General features: G+C 50.8%; 1 protein-coding gene across 7 annotated transcripts; it reads right to left on the reverse strand.

Annotated features, from left to right (window-relative positions):
* Positions 1-3,077: 3,077 nt before the first annotated feature.
* Positions 3,078-20,182, reverse strand: TMEM161A (transmembrane protein 161A). Of its 7 annotated transcripts, none has more exons than XM_031040469.2 (12): positions 20,077-20,182; positions 17,122-17,225; positions 16,132-16,212; positions 15,663-15,760; positions 15,396-15,552; positions 13,775-13,926; positions 4,915-4,975; positions 4,672-4,815; positions 4,449-4,562; positions 4,127-4,301; positions 3,948-4,044; positions 3,078-3,638 (listed from the first exon to the last, which is right to left on the reverse strand). In XM_031040469.2, the coding sequence occupies exons 1-12, from the start codon at positions 20,077-20,079 to the stop codon at positions 3,385-3,387; spliced, it is 1,440 nt and encodes a 479-aa protein (XP_030896329.1). In that variant the 5' UTR covers positions 20,080-20,182; the 3' UTR covers positions 3,078-3,384. The 7 variants fall into 7 exon arrangements, with proteins under 7 accessions (XP_030896329.1, XP_030896330.1, XP_030896331.1 ...); XM_031040470.2 differs by having other exon boundaries at positions 15,396-15,477; positions 15,606-15,760; XM_031040471.2 differs by lacking the exon at positions 20,077-20,182 and adding an exon at positions 19,266-20,052.
* Positions 20,183-21,026: the final 844 nt, after the last annotated feature.

The following is a 21,026-nucleotide window of genomic DNA, read 5'->3' on the forward strand; positions in this document are numbered from 1 at the left end:
TCCCCCGAGGAGCGTGACCCAACACCCCAGGAGCGGCCCTCGGCCAATGGCTGCGGACAGCCCCTCACCACTGGAGTGGGTCACTCAAGTGAGATCCACACTGTCCCCCGAGGCCCCCAACAGGACCAAGCCCAGGTTTTCCGCTTAGTCACCTGTTCATTGGCACCCCCACAGGGCTCCTCCCTATTTCATGTCTCTGCCCCCAAAGAGTCTCCCTGGGGTGTGCTCCCAGGTAAACCATGGGCCCTGAGTCCTCATGACAGGGTCATCTTTGGGGGGGGGGGGGAATCTATCCAGAGATGAATACAAATGCCAGATATTCCTGTAAGGAGATGGTAGCGTTTTTTAAAAAAGATTTATTCATTTATTTGAGAGAGAGAGAGCGTGCACACGCATGAGCAGGGCGAGGGGCTGAGGGAGAGAGAGAAAATCCTTGAGCGGACTCCCCGCTGAGCCGAGCCAGATCTCAGGACCCTGAGACCATGACCTGAGCCGAAACCAAGAGTTGGCCACTTCACCAACTGAGCCACCCAGGCGCCCCGACGGGAGCATTTATAGCGCATACCCTCGCTGCCTTGAGTTTCCTGCGGCCGCCATAACAGAGCACCGTCCTGGGGGCTGAAAACCAGTTTATTCCGTTTATAGTTCTGGAGACCAGAAGTGCAAAACCAAGGTGTCAGCAGGTTTGATTCCTTCCGAGGCCATGAGGGAAGGGTCTGTTCAGGCCTCTCGGCTTGCAGCTGGTCAGACGGCTGTCTTCACATTGTCTTCCCTCTGGGCATGTCTGTGTCCAATTTTCTTATAACGAAGAAAAGAAGAAAAAAAAAATTTCTTCCTGTAAGTCCTGCTGGATCAGGGCCCATCTTAATGACTTCATTTTAACCTAATCACCTCTTTAAAGACTCAGTATCCACATATAGTCCCATCCTGAGATCCCAGGGGTTAGGACCTCAACATAGAATTTGGGGAGAACATAATTCAGCGCGGGAACATAATTCCCCTCACCAACAGCCGGTCACCAGCCTTGTAGATCTTCACGATTCTGACAGGGAAGCAGCAGGGCGGCCAGGGGTGGGTGGTGACCAGGCGGCCACAGGGGAAGAGACAGTAAGGTCAAGATGCCAGAGGGCTTGACCAGGTGGAGGTCCCAGGGACCTGGACGAGAGTGGATCCGAGGCGCGAGGTGTGTGGGTGCATCTTGGGTCCCGCTTCTGGTTTGTGTCTTTTTTTCCACTGGTTTTTTCCTTTACTCACTTCTCTGGAGTTGAAAGTTTGACTTGTCATTGGATTTTTTTTCTTTCTTTTTCTCTTTTTCTTTCTTTCTTTCTCTCTCCTTTCTTCCTTCCTTCTTTCTTTCTTTTCTTTTTCTTTCTTTCTTTCTTTCTTTCTTTCTTTCTTTCTTTCTTTCTTTCTTTCTTTCTTTCTTTCTTTCTTCCTTCCTTCCTTCCTTCCTTCCTTTCTTTCTTTCTTTCTTTCTTTCTTTCTTTCTTTCTTTTCTTTCCTCTCTCTTTCAAGATTTTATTTATTTATTAGAGAGAGAGCACAAACAGGGAGACCAGCAGAGGGACAAGCAGACTCCCCGCTGAGCAGGGAGTGCGACGCATGGCTCCATCCCAGGAGCCCGGGATCACAACCTGAGCCCCCCCAGGCGCCCTGATACCTCTGTTTCTTGTAACACAGGGCTTCTGGGCCTGGGCACCGCTGACATCTGGGCACCTCAGGGTGCCGTCCCTGTCCCCCTCAGTCGTGACAACCAAAACTGTCTCCAGAAAAATGTCTCCAGACACTGACTAGTGTCCCTTTGGGGCAGAATCATCCCCTCCTGTGCGGAAGCGCCCATGGGTGGTGGTGATCACTGATGCCACTTAACGGAAATGTAATACTGCCCCTGAAAACACAGCACCCTGACCAGCCCCTTCTATCTTCCCGATTTTTCTGATTGTGGTTCCACCTTGTTTCTCTCATTTTTTTTTTTTTAAACTGTGAAATGTGTCCCAAAGGGAACATGTAAGATGTCTGTGGTTTAAGCCACGGCAGTGAGAGCCGGTGGCCGTCCAGGGGGCGCCGCACCCCATCGCCCCCGCTGCGCCTGGCACGGTGCCACTCACACTCTTGCTTTTCTTTGCGCGTCTCCACCTTCCTCTGTGTCCCTGAACCCCAGGGTGTTGAGCTCTAAGAGCAGAGAGCACGCATGGCCCTGGCTGAGCAAGCAAAGGGCCAGGTGACCAGAGGCACCACCGCTGCGGCGGATGCCGGTGCAGGGGTGAGGGGGGCTCCGGTTTCAGGGATCCCTGGGGTACCGGCCACAGTGTGGAATGGGCAGAACTGAGAGACAACGCTCCGTCATCTCCTGATTCCAGGTGTGACCCGTTCTGTCCTGGCGGGGAGCTGGTCTTCATTCTGGAACTTCCCAGACACGTGCCTTGGGATGGGGCTCTTGTCCCGCAGCGCCTGGAAGCTTGGGGTCCCAGGGGATTCCCATCATCTGGTCCCATCGGGGTCCCCCTCTGCTCCGGTGCCTCTTCCCAGAACTCTCTTTCTTTGGAAGATTCTTCTGGGCCAGTTCTCTGATTTCCTTGGCACCCACCCCCACCCCTTTGTTTTCCATCTTTTATCATTTTGTTCGTCCTGCAAGATTTCTTTTTTTTTTTTTTTAAGATTTTATTCCTTTGACAGAGAGAGACCAAGCTAGAGAAGGGACACAAGCAGGGGGAGTGGGAGAGGGAGAAGCAGGCTTCCCGCGGAGCAGGGTTGGGATCATGACCTGAGCCAAAGGCAGACCCCCTACGGCTGAGCCACCCAGGCGCCCCCTCCTGCAAGATTTCTACAACTTATCTGTCATCTCCATCTCCCTCCCTTCTCATCCTCGAGGCGCCTCCCTGCGCTCTTCCCCACCCTCTTCTCCTTACCACCCTCTCAGCCCGGAACCCCTCTTCCTCCTGCCCCCCCTTCACTTCTTGCTCCCAGGCCTTTGCTTACTGTCTGGATCGCCCTGTGCTCTTCCGGGTCATTCCCTTCACTCAGCACCAAACACCAACATGCAGAAAGCCACCTCCCAAACCACTCCAATCCTGATAGTAGAAATCAGTCTGTTCTTTTATTTGTTCAGAAGAATGACCCGCAACCTCTGTCTCAAATGCGGGGGAGGCAGGGCATGCAATCCGAGAACAGTGGCTCTGGGCCCGGGGCAACAGTTTGGAGGCAGAAGCGTGGGATCCGAGGGGCCAGGGCTCAGGCACTGCGGTGAAGTGGGCGGGCCCAGCAGGTGCTGCGGGGGCTCCCGGGCCCACCTTGCACCTGAGGACACAGGCACACACGGAGGAGGCGGTCCTTAAGCCGCTAGCTCAGGCCGGGACCTTGGGGCCCAGGGACGTCTGCAGGCGGCTAGGAGCCCGCCAGCTGCCGGTGGAAGTAGAGGCCGAAGAGGCTGGAGAGCAGTTGGCAGGCTGCGGTCCACCAGATGAGGAAGGTGAGGACCGCGCGGAGGAAGAGGGGCGTGAGCAGGCTGCCCAGCGCCCCAGCGATCCGGGCCGCCGTCTGCTGGGCCTCATCCTCCCCGGGGCCCCCCAGGCGATCCTGGGCTGAGGACCGGGCGGGGGACAGCATGGGGACCGGGCCCGGGCCCCAGGAGTAGCCGCCTGTGGGAAGCGGAGGGTGGAGGGAGGGATGGGTAGAGGTGCAGGCGGGGTTTGACCTCTGGGACCCCCGCCTAGCCCTAGGCTCCACCTCCTACCCCCGCCACCACCCCAAACTCTATCTCCTGCCCCCACCCCAACTTCGGGGCCCGCCTCCTACTCTCCCTTCTTCCGGGCCCTCCAGGCTCCCTCCCCCCCAGTATTACCAAGTCCCGCCCTGGCGCCACCTCGCTCGCCTCCATCCCCACCCGGCGTCGCTCCCCGCCGCCCCGACCTCCCCGCACCAGGCCCCCGCCCCGTGCCGCTCCTCACCCAGCGTCTTGAGCAGCAGCGTGCAGCTGAGGGTGAGGATGAGCGGCGTCAGGTACTGGAGGCTCACCACTGTCACGTAGCAGTAGACTCGCACCACCTGGTAGGCCGGTAGCCGTGACTACGTGGTGGGTGGGGGGACCCTCCGCCCCATGTTCCCTCCCAACCTTCGGTGCCCATACCCGCCTCTGGATCTCACGGGCCTCTATGCGGCCGGCCTCCCGCCGCAGCTGCTCCACACGGGCCTTGGCCAGGCACAGGTAGGCCTGCAGGTGGGGCCTGGTCACGGCCAGCCTCAGCAGGCACAAGGCCACCAGCAGCCAGAGGCGCAGTGAGTCGAAGGCTGAGTCAGACAGCCTGTTGGGGAGGGGAGTGAGGGGGCTAGGGAGGACGCCCCTGCTGCAGGATCTCCCCCAGGATCCAAGGCTCCTCCCTGAGCCTCAGAGACTGGGGTACACAGAAGGGCCCCCACTGCTCTCCCTCCCACCCACCCCCCATGCGCACAGGGAGAAGGGCACCTCCCCCAGGGGTGCCTGGTGCAGGAAGTCCCGTGCAATGGGTTTGGTCCAGAGCCACAGGATGATCAGAGGGGACAGGAAGCTGGTATGCAGAAGGAACCTAGGAACAAGGGCACAGAAGAGTGAGGCCCCGGGCACCCACCATCCCCCTAGCCTCTCCTTTAGATTCCCACCCCCCGCACCACCACCCATCTGGCAGTCTGCATAACTGCAGCATGGGCCGGTCTTCCGACATGCTCAGTGCGTCCAGGTGTGTCTGAGCCAGCCGCAGGCCTGGAAAGGTGAGGAAGGCACCCAGCATGGATCCCACAAATGCCAACCCTATGCGGATGGCCAGCTTGACCAGAGGGAGCCTGGGGGAGAAGAGAAGGGTCAGGAGGCCCCAAAGCCCGTCAGCAAGCCCCCTACAAGTCCCAGACTGCCCTTGCCCCACCTCACTTCCCAGGACTCACGCCCAGTCCCAGCCCTGCATCTTCAGAAGTGGCTCCAAGTTCTGGGTCATACTGGCCAGACCTGGGGAAGACAAGGAGAGGGCAGTGTTTAATAGACCCCTGGAGCCTCAGTGTCTGCTCTGCCCCCCTACCAGATAGACTTTTGCTCCCCAGGTAGGAATACACCAGTGGGAGCCGGGCCCAGGGCCACGCAAAAGGAAAACTTTTGTTGTGCTCTGATTATGTGTTTTTTTGTTTTGGTTATGGTTTTTTTGTTTTTTGTTTTAAAGAATAGGAAAATGTACCAGGCAGACACCCTTGATTGGACTGGGAGAAAGGGGCGGGGGGCGGTGGACCACTGCGTCTGAGCTTCCTGGATTATACCAGGATTCCAGAGGGGCATGAAGGACTCCCATAGGTTAAAGCCAAAGTCCTGGAAAGAATCCTCAGTTCAGGCCCTCGGATTTTCCATAGAGTAAAAGCAAATAAAAATGAGCTCACAACCCAAATCACCAAACACACCAGGGAACAAATCACCATAAAGCAGGGGGAGAAAAAAAAAAAAGACAAGTTTAGACCCTACTGACTACAGAAATTTTGCAGGTGTTATCATGTGTGAAATTATTGAGGAAAATAAAAGGTGGATCACAGAACAGGCAACATGAGGCTACCTCAGATGACCAGATATATTTGCAAAGGAACCAATTAAGCTCTTCCAAAGGGAAAATATAATTATTGAAATGATAGGTTGTTAAATGGCATAATCAAAACAGCAAAGGAGGAATGAATGAATTGGATCTGAAGAAATCAGATTCCAACTCAGAAAGATAAAATGTAGGAAATATGAAGGGAGATTAAGAGATAAGGAGGACAGAATAGAAAGTCCAGCATAAGTCAAATAAGAGCCCCAGAGAGAGAAGGGAAGAGAGAATGAAGGAGGAGAGGAGATTTGGAATAGAATAGTTGAAAAGACTGTGGAATGAATGACACACACAAAGTATATCAAACCAGAATAATACAAAGAAATCCATACCTAGACACTGTAGTGAAACTGGAACACCAAAAACAAAGAGATCGTAAAGCAGCCAGGGATTTAAGATAGATCATCTATAGAGGAAAGACAATTAGACTGGCAGCCAATGTCAACAGTAATCACAGAAAAAGAACAAAAAGAAGGTGAAAAGGTAAGATGGTAGAAACAATGCCAAATATGTCGGTGATAATAAATGTAAGTGGGTTAAACTTTGAAGTTAAATGACAGAGACTGTCAGACTTGAAAATATCTAGCTGTGTGGTGGTTGTTTTTTAAAGATTTTATTTATTTATTTGACAGAGAGAAACACAGCGAGAGAGGGAACACAAGCAGGGGGAGCGGGAGAGGGAGAAGCAGGCTTCCCGCAGAGCAGGGAGCCCGATGCGGGGCTCGATCCCAGGACCCCAAGCCGAAGGCAGATGCTCAATGACTGAGCCACCCAGGCGCCCCTGGCTGTATGTTTTTTAAAGGAGACGTACCTCAACACAAGGTTCCTGTATGGTTGAGAGAAAAGGGATGTTAAAAAGATATGACAGAGGGCGCCTGGGTGGCTCAGTTGGTTAAGCGACTGCCTTCGGCTCAGGTCATGATCCTGGAGTCCCGGGATCGAGTCCCACATTGGGCTCCCTGCTCGGCAGGGAGTCTGCTTCTCCCTCTGACCCTCCTCCCTCTCATGCTCTCTGTCTCTCATTGTCTCTCTCGCAAATAAATAAAATCTTAAAAAAAAAAAAAGATATGACAGATACTAATCAAAAGAAAGGTGGTATTGTATATTTGAGAGTTGCTAAAAGTAGATCTTAAAAGTTTTCATCAGAAGAAAAAAAGTTGTATATGTATGGTGGTGGATGTTAAGCAGATTTATTGTGGTGATTGTTTTGTAATACATACAAATATTGAATCATTATATTGTATACCTAAAACTAAAAATGTTATATGTCAATTATATCTCAACTTAAAAAAAAAAAAGAAAGCTGAAAAGTCTATATTACGACCAGATAAACTAGAGTAAGACAGAAGTATTATTAGAATCAGAAGTGGTCAATATACCACCAACCATAAAATGGTTGATTCACCAGGTATATATAGAAATTCTATACTTGTAATCACCTTGTCAATTAGCCACAAAACATACAAAGAAAACACTGACTAAGGCGCCTGGGTGGCTCAGTCAGTTAAGCATCCAACTCTTGATTTCGGCTCAGGTCATGATCTCAAGGTTGTGAGATAGAGCCCCGCACCGGGCTCAGCACTGGGCATGGAGCTTGCTTGGGATTCTCTCACTCCCTCTCTTTTTGCCCCTTCCCCTCTCTAAAAAAAAAAAAGAAAGAAATCACAATGGAAACTTAAAAATACCCAGATCTGCCTGATAATGAAAATTACAAGTCAAAACTGAAGAAGTGGACAAAAGTGGGACTTAGTATATAGCCTTCATGCTAGAAATGCTAGAAAGAGAAATAGAAGAAGCTGAAAATTAGTGAGCTAAATAGCCAACTAAGAAATTGAAAACAAGGGGTGCCTGGGTGGCTCAGTCATTAAGCGTCTGCCTTCCGCACAGGTCGTGATCCCAGGGTCCTGGGATCGAGCCCCGCATCAGGCTCCCTGCTCAGCGGGAAGCCTGCTTCTCCCTCTCCCACTCGCCCTGCTTGTGTTCCCTCTCTCACTGTGTCTCTCTCTGTCAAATAAATAAATAAAATCTTAAAAAAAAAAAAAAAAGTGGGGTGCCTGGGTGGCTCAGTCATTGAGCATCTGCCTTTGGCTCAGGTCATGATCCCAGGGTTCTGGGATCGAGCCCCGCATTGGGCTCCCTGCTCCGCGGGAAGCCTGCTTCTCTCTCTCCCACTCCCCCTGCTTGTGTTCCCTCTCTTGCTGTCTCTCTCTCTCTCTGTCAAATAAATAAAATCTTTAAAAAAAAAAAAAAAGAAATTGGAAACAAGAAAAAGAAGCCTACCAGAATAGTGCTATAAAAGCCAGAGGTCCTAGCCACACAAAAAAGATTGGAAAAGATGAAACAAAAACCAAAAGAACCCACAATTCACTAAAAATACAATTGTACAACAAGGTTATCCCATGGAAAACACTCAGTTTGATCCCTACCTCATAAGACAGTAGTGAACGACCAGGAGCTTAAGGGCTTATGTGAAAGGCAAAATATTGTGTTGGAAAATATAAAATGGCTTTCTGATTGTGGGGAATATCTTCAACACAAAAATCAACTAAAATAAGGAACTGCTATTCATCAAAAGAAACCAGAGGGGAGGGCTGCAACTGTATTCAGTGGCTGAGCCCAAAAAAGTGTGGTGTGTGCATGTGCAGAGAATAATGCAAACATGGCTAAATGAATCTAGGTCAAGGGCATATGGGAGTTCATTAGAGGATTCTTGCAACCATTCTGCAGGTTTGGAATTTTTCAAAATAAAACATTTGAGGACAAATTTTTTTAAGATTTTATTTTTAAGGGGCGCCTGGTTGGCTCAGTTGTTAAGCGTCTGCCTTTGGCTCAGGTCATGAGCTCTTGCTCATGGCTCTTGCTGTGTCTCTCTCTGTCAAATAAATAAATAAAACCTTAAGAAAAAAAAAGATTTTATTTTTAAGCAATCTCTACACCCAACATGGGGCTCGAACTCACAGCCCCGAGATCGAGAGTCACATGCTCCACCGACTGAGCCAGACAGATGCCCCATAATTTTTTTTTAAAAGATTTTATTTATTTATTTGAGAGAGAGAGAGAGCACAAGAAGGGGGGAGGGTCAGAGGGAGAAGCAGACTCCTCGCTGAGCAGGGAGCCCGATGCGGGACTCGATCCCAGGACTCCAGGATCATGACCCGAGCCGAAGGCAGTCGCCTAACCAACTGAGCCACCCAGGCGCCCTCCCCACAATTTTTTTAAGAGGCAAAAAAAAAAACCACAAAGAAAGTGAAAAGCCCTGCCACAAATTTGAAGATACACTGCCCCCCATTTTAACTTCTTTAAAATTGAGATACACATGACCATTGATGGCATGCAATAGTTTAAGTAACAGTGCTTTTAATCTCTTTTCTGTGGTTCAGGAAATAATGGTGTGTCAGATTTGATAGGAGGAAGTATGTGCCACACATGTAACAAAGGATCAGTTCCCACAATATATAAAGAAACCCTACAAATCAACAAGAAAAAAAAATAGTAAAGATATACAGCCCAGAAAAGCTACATAACGTTGGATTTGGTGATGATGTCAGATCTAGCACCGAACGTATGAGCCACAAAAGAAAATATAGACAAATTGGACTCATGGAAATTTTAAAAAATTTGTACATCAAAAGATAATACTAATGGAGTAAAAAGGTAACCCACAGAATGGGAAAAAAATTTGCAAATCATATATCTGATAAGGGATGAATATCCCGAATATATACACAGAACTCCTAAAACTCATCACCAAAAAAAAAAAAAAAAACAGGTTCAAAAATAGGCAAAGGAAGCACCTGGCTGGCTTGGTTGGTGGGACATGTGACTCTTGATCTCGGGGTCATAAGTTTGAGCCCTGCATTGGGTGTAAAGATTACTTAAAAATAAAATCTTTGGGGGCACCTGGGTGGCTTAGTTGTTAGGCATCTGCCTTCAGCTCAGGTCATGACCCCAGGGTCCTGGGATCGAGCCCCGCATTGGGCTCCCTGCTCCGCAGGAAGCCTGCTTCTCCCTCTCCCACTCCCCCGGCTTGTGTTCCCTCTCTCGCTGTGTCTCTCTCTGTCAAATAAATAAATAAAATCTTTTAAAAAAATAAAATCTTTGTAAAAGAAAAAAAAAATAGACAATTTCTCCAAAGAAGATATACAGATGACCAACAAGCATATGAAGATGTGCTCGGGCACCTGGGTGGCTCAGTCGTTAGGCGCCTGCCTTCGGTTCAGGTCATGATCCCAGGGTCCTGGGATTGAGCCCCCCATCAGGCTCCCTGCTTGGTAGGAGGCCTGCTTCTCCCTCTCCCACTCCCCCTGCTTGTGTTCCTGCTCTCACTATCTGTCTCTGTCAAATAAATAAAATCTTTAAAAAAAAAAAAGATGTGCTCAACATCACTCATCATTAGGGAAACACAAATAAAAACCACAATGAGATACCACCTCACACCCACTAGGATGGTCACTCTTAAGGAAAAAGAAAAGGAAGATAACACATGTTGGCGAGGATGTGGGGAAACTGGAACCCTTGTGGTAAGAATGTAAAATGGTGCAGCCACCCAAGAAAACAGTTTGGTGACTCCTCAAAAAATTAAACATAGAATTACTACATAATCCAGCAATTCCACCCAAAGAATTAAAAGCACGGACTTGTACACCCGTGTTCATAGCAACACCGTCCACAGTAGCTGAAACAAAGGAGCAACATAAATGTCCATCAATACATGAATGGATGAACAAAATGGGATATATTCATGCAAAGGGAATATTATTCAGCCTTAAAAAGGAAGGAAATTTGAACATAGGCTACAACATGGATGAACCTTAAGGATGTTATGCTGAATGAAATAAGCCAGCACTGAAAGACAGATCCTGCATGACTGCCCTCATATACAGCGTCTCGGGTGGTCAGATTCATAGAGACAAAAAGTAGGATGGTGGGCGCCAGGGGCTGGGGGGGGTGGTAAATGGAGAGTCAGTGTTTAATGGGGACAGAGTTTCAGATATGCAAGGTGAAAAGGGGGGGATGGATGGTGGTGATGGTCGCACAAGGTGAATGTGCTTAATGCCACTGAAGTGAACACTTAAAAACAATAAAATGGTAAATGTTATGTGTATTTTACCACAATAAGAAAAAAAAAAATGGGGGCACCTGGGTGGCTCAGTTGGTTAAGCGACTGCCTTCGGCTCAGGTCATGATCCTGGAGTCCCGGGATCGAGTCCCGCATCGGGCTCCCTGCTCAGCAGGGAGTCTGCTTCTCCCTCTCCCGTTCCCCCCTCCTGTGCTCTTTGTCTCTCTCACTCTCTCTCAAATAAATAAGTAAAATCTTTAAAAAAAAAAAATGGAGGAAAAAAACACATACAGCCTCAATGAAAAATGAGCAACAACATGAACAAACTCTTCGAAGAAGAGGAAATGAGAATCATGAATAAACAGGAAAAGCTGCTCAGCCTCCCAGGTAATCAGAGCAATGCACGTTAAGATCACTAAAGGTATCGTTTTCCACTGCCAGGCGGGCAAAAATCAAGCACTTTCTGTAGACCTCAACTCACTTACACCTGGCTGTGCCCCTGTAAGGTTCACCAGCCCACCTTACAAGCAGGGAGGTGAGGCAGGCGGCTGTTGCAAGGTCACCAACACTTGCCCAGGGTGGCTGGGACTCGGTGGGCGGCCTGAGTCCAGGGTCCACACTCGGAACCGCAGGCTGCATGGCTGGTGGGTGTGGCACTCAGATGGCACCAGAGCCGAGAGAACTGCTCTGAAAAATGCTGAGGCACCATCTTATGAAGGTGAACACGTCCACCTTGTCCCCAGATCCTGTGCGCAAAAGAAATGCCTGCACGTGCGTATGAGGAAACATGTACAAGAATGTTCCCTATAGCAACTGCGAGAAAAGCTCAAATCTGGAAACCACCTAGATGTCCAGCAACAGGAGAATAGACAAATAAAGACAAGTGGCCTCACCAGAGAACGTCATTCATCTGTGAGAAGAGATGAACAAAAGCTGCCCAGACCAACACGGCCTCGTTCTGTAAACAATACCAAAAAGACCGAAAAGCACCAGTTGGCTGATTACACACTGGCTGCCACCATCTGCAACAGCGAGCAAACTGTATGATGAATTCTTTAGGGACAGAAACATATGTGATGAAACTACTTTTTACAAAGGCACAGGAATGGGGCGCCCGAGTGGCTCAGTCGTTTAAGAATCCGACTCTTGGGGGCGCCTGGGTGGCTCAGTCATTGGGCGTCTGCCTTCGGCTCAGGTCATGATCCCAGGATCCTGGGATCAAGCCCCGCGTCTGGCTCCCTGCTCGGCGGGAAGCCTGCTTCTCCCTCTCCCACTCCCCCTGCTTGTGTTCCTGCTCTCGCTCTCTCTCTCTCTGTCAAATAAATGGGTGGAATCTTTAAAAAAATAATAAATAAATAAATAAATAAATAAATAAATAAAATAAAATTAAAAAAAAAGAATCTGACTCTTGGTCTCAGCTTGGGTCTTGATCTCAGGGTTGTGAAGTTTAAGCCTTACGCTGGGCTCCACACTGGGCGTGGGGTCTACTTAAAAAAAAAAAGCAAAAGAATGATAAACACAAGATTTGAGAGACTGGTTGGGGCTGTGAGTAGGAGTGGAATGTGGTGGGATTGGAAACGAGCACCAGAGACATGCACGAACATTGGGAATGTTCCGGTTCTCATTTAAGAAGTTTGTTACATTATTATTTTGCTTTGTAATTTACATACACATGTTCTATACATATGCATATATATAATATATATCAAACATTATATAATCCTAAAAATTGAAAAGCAGGGGGCGCGTGGGTGGCTCAGTCGTTAAGCGTCTACCTTCAGCTCAGGTCATGATCCCAGGGTCCTGGGATCGAGCCCCGCATCGGGCTCCCTGCTCGGCGGGAAGCCTGCTTCTCCCTCTCCCACTACCCCTGCTTGTGTTCCCTCTCTCGCTGTGTCTCTCTCTGTCAAATAAATAAATAAAATATATATTTTTTTTAATTGAAAAGCAGGGAGAATTGGTGAAGATAAAGCTCAAGGATTTGCTCTTTATCCAAAGACCACTAGAATCTGGTATCAGAGAAGTGATGTGATCCAAATTATATTTTTAAAGATCATCCAAAGAATAAATAAACTCAAAAGAAAAATGGGAAACTAAGAAAAATATTTCCAACTACTATCACACACAAAGCCTAATGTCTCTAATATATAAAGAGCTCCTACAAATCAATAAAAGGGTCAACAACTCAGTAGAAAACTGGGCAAAAGAACAGACCTTTTCTGGAAGGCAGACAGAAATGAATTGTCCACATAGGAAAAGATGCTCAACCTCGCTTATATTTTCACCCATCAGGTTACCCAAGAAAAAAAAAAAAAGTCTGAGGAAACACATTGGAGAGAATGTGGGGAAATAGGCACTTCATTAATCTTTTCCTAAATGGCAATTTACAACATTATCAAAACTACAAATGCACTTTCTCGCACAGGGCTGCATGTGCAGGGCTATTCCCATACGACACTGTTGTAACACAACGTGGTTTTGAACAACATTTAATAGTGAAAGACTTAGATGTCCAGAAGTAGGGGACTGGTTAAATAATCATGGAACTTCCATAAAATGAAATACTATGTGGGTATTACAAAACAAATAAACCAACCCGCACTGTATGTAGCATCAAGGGACAACCTCCAAATTAATGTTTTTAAGGGAAAAAGACAAGGTGGAGAGCCATAAACACTACCGTTTTATGGGGAAAAAGGAAAGTGGTCTCCCAGTTTTCCTCTTGGAAGGAGAGCTAATCAGGGTGGGTGATTTTTACTCTATGTATAGTCTCTTGTACTTTATGAATGTTGTGCCATTTACCCATTTCCTTCACCAAGTTAAATTAGAATGGGTAAATATTAAATCATTGTGGCTGCCGGGGACAGGGCAGATGGGGGGCACAGGAGTGCCCTGCGAAGAACTGCAGCTGCAGGCAGCTCTCAGAGGCAGCGAGACCAGATATCCTCTTGCCCCAAAGCCCCAGGAGATGCACAGGGCAGCAAGCAGCCACAGAGACTGCTCAGGCCCAAGGAGTACCTCCCCCTTCACCCATTATGTGCTGGTGGAACGAGCCACTTAACCCCACTTCCACGAGGGAGTGATCCGCGTGGTGACCCCGTGCCCCAAATGCCGCACATACCTGGCTCCAGGCCCAGCTCGAGAGTCTCCTCCTGGACCACCTGCACCAGCATGGCCAGGAGCAGGAAGAGGAAGGCAAAGGTGAGGCAGACAGAGCGTTCGCCCCCCTCCTCTGCACTGAAGTACAAGCGGGTCACCACCAGGAACATCTTGCTGGGCGCAGGGCTAAGGAAGCCCTGAGCAGCTGCAGTGCCCCGCTCCCAGCCAGGGACTCCCCCAGCTCCAGAACCCAAACACCGGCGTTGGGGTTTGGAGTCTCGGGGAGCAGGGCGGTGACCAAGGAGAAGAGTGAGCCGCCGAACAAGCCCAGGACACAAGGCCCAGCACTGCTCACGCCTCTGTCAGCAGGCTTGCGGCGTGTGGGTGGCAGGAGGACCTGGGCCTCCGGCTCGGCCTCAGCACACTAACTGTGGCCCTTTCTTTCTTTCTTTTCTTTAATTCTTCCTTCCTTCCTTCCTTCCTTCCTTCCATTTATTTATTTTAGAGACAGCAAGTGGGGGGAGGAGCAGAGGAGGAGGGAGGGGAAGGGGGAAAGAATCTCAGGCAGACTCCATGCCAAGCTCAGAGCCCAAATCAGGGGGTTCCATCTCACGACACCAAGACCATGACCGCAGCTGAAACCAAGAATTGGACACTCAACCAAATGAGCCACCCAGGCACCCCTACCTGTGGCCATTTCTCCCTGAAAGAGCCAGCAAGTCTGTCTCTTCAGGAGGTCTGGCCTCCCTGACCCATCTAGCCTGGCTGCATTCACAGCAGGTGAATTTCCGGCTCCTCTAAGAAGCCATCAGAGATACGAGGGCTGTATCTCGAATCTGTCCTCAAAGAGACCCATGGGGCTTTCCAGACCAGTGTGGGCTTCAAGATGGACTTTTCTTCACAAGCCCATCCCACAAGGGCATTTTCTCAGACTTGGGTTCTCAATGTCAGAGGTTTGCCTCTGTTCCCTGGGCAGCTTCATAAAAAAACATAGCAGAGGGGCACCTAGGTGGCTCAGTCGGTTAAGCATCTGCCTTGGGCTCAGGTCATGATCCCAGGGTCCTGGGATCGAGCCCCACATCGGGCTCCCAGCTCCGCGAGAAGCCTGCTTTTCCCTCTCCCTCTGCCTGCCAGTCTCCCTGCTTGTTCTCTCTCTCTGTGTCAAATAAATAAACAAACAAATAAAATCTCTTTTAAAAAATTAAAAATAATTTTAAAAAAACAAACAAAAAAACATAGCAGAGGGGGCATCTCTTTTCCTGCCCCTGCATCTGGGCTGGTGACTTGCTTTGACCAAGAGAATGGACAGGGATGGGGGTGGACCAACTTCCTGCAAAGCCTTAGGAGGCCCACAGCACCCCTTCTTCCTTGCTGGTATTTCTGCTACCAGGAGGAAGCTTGGCTTGGCCTGCTGGAAGGTGGGCCCTCTTAGAGCAGAGATAAGGCGGCTGGGCTGAGCCCACCCCAGGAGGAGAGCGAATAAAATAGTGACCATTTTACACCACCCAGTTTTGGGGAGTTTTGTGGGACAGCAGACAATAGCTGATATGCCAATTTGGGGACAGGGGATAAAGGAAAGCTCGAGTCCCGCTCCCACATGCCTCCCTACTCCCTGACCCGCTGGGCAGCCTGAGGAAGGATACACGGAGAAGGCGACGGTGAGCAGACACCAGACCACGGCAATGTTGGTCTCCTTGGCCGGGCCCAGCACATAGTAGTAGGCCTCTGTGAAGACATACACGCCACCAGAGTACACGGCGAAGTCCACGAACCACTGGTACTCCAGGAAGAAGCGCAGGACTGCGGGGAGCACGCGGCTCAGTCTGCAGCCCAGCGCAGGACAGCCCCCTCACCAATGCTGCCGGGTGTGGGCTGAGGGTGGGACGTCGGGGACCCAGCCGGGCTGTTACCGAGGGCATCAACCGCTGTGAGGGGGCAGGTCTCCAGCTGGAAAGGGGCATCTCGGGGCACAGACAAGGGCTTTTCTTCACTATAGCCATTGGCCCACCTGTTGGGGGGAGGGGGAGGCGGTCAGGGGAGGGGGAATGCATCCTCTGTTCTCTCCTCCCCAGCCAGACATGGCGGCCCGCCCCACACCAGCCTGGAAGGTTCCACCGTGCCACCCTCAGAGCACAGGAGGAGCTGGTTTGGGAGTTACCTTCTCCCCAGCCTGGGTCTCCGCACACCAGGCTGCAGACGCCGCTCACAGGGATGGCCCAGAGCAAACTTCCAATAAGCAATAAGCGTTAGCTGTCAGTCCAAGGCAACCAATGAATGACAGTGACATCTCAACCTGGGGCGTCCACCACTCTCCTAGGTGCCCAGAACTGCATGCGCCTGGAAGGGGAGCGGCTCCCCTAAGGCTGGGGGCTCACTCACCGCTCCTTCCTGCCTCTGGGCCTCGGCTTTCCCTCCAGAGCCCGAAGCTCTTCCTCAGTAGGGTGCTTGTATCGGAAGAGACTGAGGGCAAAGACGGGAAGTCAGGAAAGCTCCTGCGGCGTGGAGGGCTCAAGGCAGTGAATCCTCAAACCCAGGACTGGAGTCAGGGGGAGAGCTGGACCCGAAATGCATGGGGACAGGATGGGCAGGGGCCATGCAAGGCCAGGGGAAGGCCTGGGGGGTGGGCTGGGGGTTTGCTGGGGGGGGAGTGCACTGAGAAGCTACGGGCAGAGGGCAGGGTGGCCCGGAGTCCCGGACACCCCTGAATCTGTTGGCTAGCTCTTCTGGCGGAGCAGGCGTGTGCACTGTTCTGAAGGGAAAGATCACAGTTTCCACCAGGTCTCAGAAAGGGTCCGAGATCCGAACAGGGACAAAAAGCACTGCAGGGAACAGATCTACAGCAAGAGGAGTGTGGAAGGGGGGGTTAGATTGCTGGAAGCAGGAGTAGGGGAAAGCAGCTGCTCTTCCCAGTGAGCAAAGGCAGTCTCATGGGTGTGCGTACCCCTGTCAAAACTGATCCAACTGTGTGCTTCAAATATTTTCAGTTTATTGTATGTCAGTTATATCTGAATAGTTGTTTTTTCTTTAAAAATACTAAACACTCTTTAGGGGCGCCTGGGTGGCTCAGTTGGTTAAGCGACTGCCTTCGGCTCAGGTCATGATCCTGGAGTCCCGGGATCGGGTCCCGCATCGGGCTCCCTGCTCGGCAGGGAGCCTGCTTCTCCCTCTCCCACTCCCCGTTTGTGTTCCCTCTCTCGCTGTGTCTTTCTCTGTCAAATAAATAAATAAAATCTTTAAAAAAAAAAATAAATAAAATAAAATAAAAATACTAAACACTCTTTGGAGGGCACGCGGCGGGGTTTGGAGGAAGCAGAGGGGGCGGGGCCCGGTGGGGCTCCTCCCACCGCCCGGGGCGGGGCTGTGGCTCACCTGCCATTGCAGAGCAACCAGCGGGCGAAGGAGCAGTGTGGCGCCAGCCTGTGCATGAGGGTGGCGGTGAGCAGGGTCACCACCAGCTGCACTCCCAGGACCGCCTGCGGGGAGGGGACATGAAGGGCAGTGCCTGCCAGAAGGTCACAAGCTCCGTGCCTCGGAACTCAGGCTATTTATAGAGAGGCTGGGGCCAGGTTAGGGAGGGAGGGCCTCTGGGGCTCCAGCGGCATCTTGAAGGAGGGGCCTGGGGTGGGCTCAGCCTCAACCCTGGGAGCCCCTGCTGTGTGTGGATTCCCGCACTCCCTACCACCACCACCTAGCTGGGGTGTGGGGTGTGGGGTGGCGGAGAGCACACGCTGGGGTTCACTTCTGGCCTTTGCTATGGATTTCAGGTATTCATCTCCCTGAGGCCTCAGTTTCCCCATCTGGAAATGGGGCGCTGCCTGTTTTGTTTCATGTGCTGTCAAGACCACCATCCGGACCTACAAGGAGCACAGCCAGTGAAAGAGGCTCCCCTCCCACGGTCCCACCCACACATCATAGTTCCCCCTGGCAGCTCAGTCTCGTCTTTCCCACCGGAAATTAGCCTGATGATCCCATCGCCCTCTCCTCCTCCCTCCCTGGGTAATCAACCTCCTTGGAAAGCCTATTTCTGGCCACTACCAGTTTCAGGACAAAGACTTACACATATGAGTGGGATAACTTTTTAAATTAGGTAAATTAGGTCACTAAGTTCTACATAACAAACTTTTTACCAATTCATAACACGTTTTCATATATTAGTTTTAAAACGTTTTAGAAGAAATGCTTTTGGTAATCAGTCTGAAGCTGGGTTTTCCTGCTTCAATGCAGTAAATACCAATTTGGTATCAGTAATTATGTAATTATATAAAATTATGTGCTCAGGAGCGCTGTCGACTAGTATTATGATATCATAATTAACAACTAAAGTGAAATAAAGATTACTTTAATATTAAAATTAATTATTAAAATTATCCTTTAAACAGGCAAGAATATGCTAACTTTAATAGGAAAAGCTCTAGTGTGATGGGTATCGGGCCAACACAGTAATTCAGAATGACTGCTGAGAAATCCATCATTAAGATAACTAACAGGATATTTTCTCTATGCCTGTAACTTGTAAACCAGAAACATTTTCTCAGTAATGAGGTCGGCGCACTATCTTTCTGGTCTTTAAATCTCACTAATCTCCTGTTCTCACTGCTCGCCCTCCGTAACCCCCAAGTGCAGACTGGCTATTGGTCACTAAAGACCGTGGGCACGGTCTTGGTCAGGGAACACCTTCCAAGCCCAGTGAGGCGGGTCTCCGAGGGCCCAGGCCTCCTCCTAGGATCCTCTTCAGCCCCTTCCCACACCCCAGAGCCTCCCATTGGCGCCTCTCCAGACATCAGATCCTGGGGCTCCCCTGCTGACTTTCCTCTTCCCTCCATGGCCTCCACCCTGTGACTCAATCTCCTGCTAGGTTTTTAAACACCGACGGCCCAGCATGACCCCAGCACAGCAGCACCTCTAGCCTGGACCTCTATGCTTTGCACGCCATCATCTCAGGAGGCCCCAGTACCCGCCTGTCACTCCCACGGACACAGCATTCGGCCCTTTCCAGCGAGTCATGAGGTCAGTCAATATCCAACTCCTTTTCGCAGTCTGCAACGCCTGGAGGGCCCAGCTCAAGGCACCCTGCCTCACTGCCCGGCTCTCTAGGTAGCCCTCCCTGCGTCAAACTACTGGGTCTCAGAGGCTTTTCTAGATCCTTGGGCTCTCCATTGCAGACCCCTATCACCCTCTGACACCTCCCAGGGAGGGGACTGTTGTTCAAACTTCGGTCCCAGCACCTAGGAGAGGAAGGACAGAAGGAAGGAAGGAGAGAGGGAGGGAAGAATGAGCAAAGAGGAAGGGGAGGAGAAGGGAAGGAGGGAAGAAAGAAAAGCATCCCTCCACCTGAGGCTCTTGAGGTCGGTCCAGGGATGTTTTTCAAGCCTCACCCCCCAGCAGCCTCTGGTCTTGAGGTCCTGGCTCCGCAGATTTCCAAAGATATCTGCAGCCTCCCATCAGACCACGTCCCTTTCCTGCTCAAAGTCTTTCCCTGGACCTACAATCCGAGAATAGGAGAATCCTGCTACCTGCTAACAGCAATGAGACTTTCCTCCATCCTGTTCTCAAGAACCCTTCCTCTCATCTCCCATTGCTTCCGGAACCCAGGCCTGGAACCACGTCCACTTTTCATGTTCAGGTGCACTTCCAACGCCCGTCCTTGGGGAATCCTCCAGGCAGGGTCGGGTCGTCCTCCAGGGCCCCTCCCTCTGCCCAGTCCGAACATTTAGGGGTTGGGACTTCGCTCTCGCCCCGCAGTGGCCAGGCTAAGTCTGAAGAATAAACTCAATAGGTTGGACCCAGAGCCGCGTGAGACCTGAAGGTTCCAACTGTGCTGTCTGCAATTCTGGGACCCTCGCCCTCCCCGAGGCCATCCACATCCCCTTGTCCTGGCTCCTCCTCTCAGGGCTCTCCCTGGCCCTTCCACACACCTCAATACACGCAGCGACCCCATGCTTCCACAGGACCCACGTCGCCAGCGTGGGCTCCAGAGGGACCCCCAACCTCCCCAGCGAGGATCCGTAGGTTCCCAGTCCCCTCCGCGGGGCTGCGACCCCTCGGCAGGACCCCAGGCCCCTAGAGGGCCCCCAGGGATTTTCCAGAATTCCCGAACGCTCAGGGGCCTCCAGTCCCCTAGACAGAACCTCCAACCCCCACGTAGGTCCCACAGGGAGACTGAACCCAGAGAGGGACACACGGCCCTCAGCGCGACCCAGAGTCCCTCAGAGCTCTCAATCCCCACAAAGGGATCCCAGTCCCCTCGGTGTCTCCCTGGACCCTCTCAGCGGAACCTCCTGCCCTTCAGGCAAGGCCCCCCCATGTGGCTGGCTGCCGGCTCACCATGTCGCCGGCGGGAGCGCGGTCGACCAACCTGAGGCTCCGGGCACCTCGCAGGAATACAACCAATCAGAGCCCGATTCTGTTCTGACAAACAGCCCCTAAGACCAATCGTCAGGCTTGCAGCTGGAGCAAACCACGAGGGACGCGAGGTCGCTCGCGTTGCATGCCGGAAGTTGTAGTTCGAAGACGCTCGGCAAGCTCAGATGTCGGTTGAGTCAGGACTCTCTGGTACCCTGTGTGGCTGTCCTCTCTGAGATTCAGTCTCCTAGCATCCGCACCTATTGCGCAGGTCTGAGGCAAATACATTCATTTATCCACGCACTGCCTCCCGCTGGAGAGTTCTGAGTGTGGAACTCCCCCTGATCAAGAACATTCGGTGGCTCCCACTGACTAGACTCCCAAGTGCTCAGACTGAATTCTTACACCTCTACCTGACTTCAGTCGGCCGCCAGCACTATCGTACACACTGTAATACAGCTTGCCACTGGCCGTGCTATCTCATACCTCCAGGCCCCTGTAAATGCTATCTTTCATCTTGGAATACCTCCTTTCTCAATCTTTTTCGTTTAGCAAAGCCTTATTCATCTCTATCAGCCAGGACTCTGAACACACACACACACACACACACATACACTAACTCAAATGGGCTCTAGCAAAAAAAAGGGGGAATTTTTGTGACAAAAAACTCTTAAAAGCATAGTGAGCTTCAGGCATGTCTAGATCAAGGACAAAAAAAGTCAGTCTCAAGAATCTGATGTTTTGGGTTTTGAGGCTTGGAGGAAAGGGCTTCTAGCATGGGTACCTAAGTTTTGCCATCTGCATTTTTATGGATAAAGTGTGTCTGCCTGAATGTGGACATATATGTGGGTGTGATTAGATGTCTGAGGTGTTTTTTTTAATTAAAAAAAAAAAGATTTTAGGGCGCCTGGGTGGCTCAGTTGGTTAAGCGA

The sequence above is a fragment of the Leptonychotes weddellii genome, chromosome 1 (assembly GCF_054177405.1).
Source record: "Leptonychotes weddellii isolate Sample4059 chromosome 1, ASM5417740v2, whole genome shotgun sequence".
In the NCBI taxonomy this organism is placed as follows: Eukaryota; Metazoa; Chordata; class Mammalia; order Carnivora; family Phocidae; genus Leptonychotes; species Leptonychotes weddellii.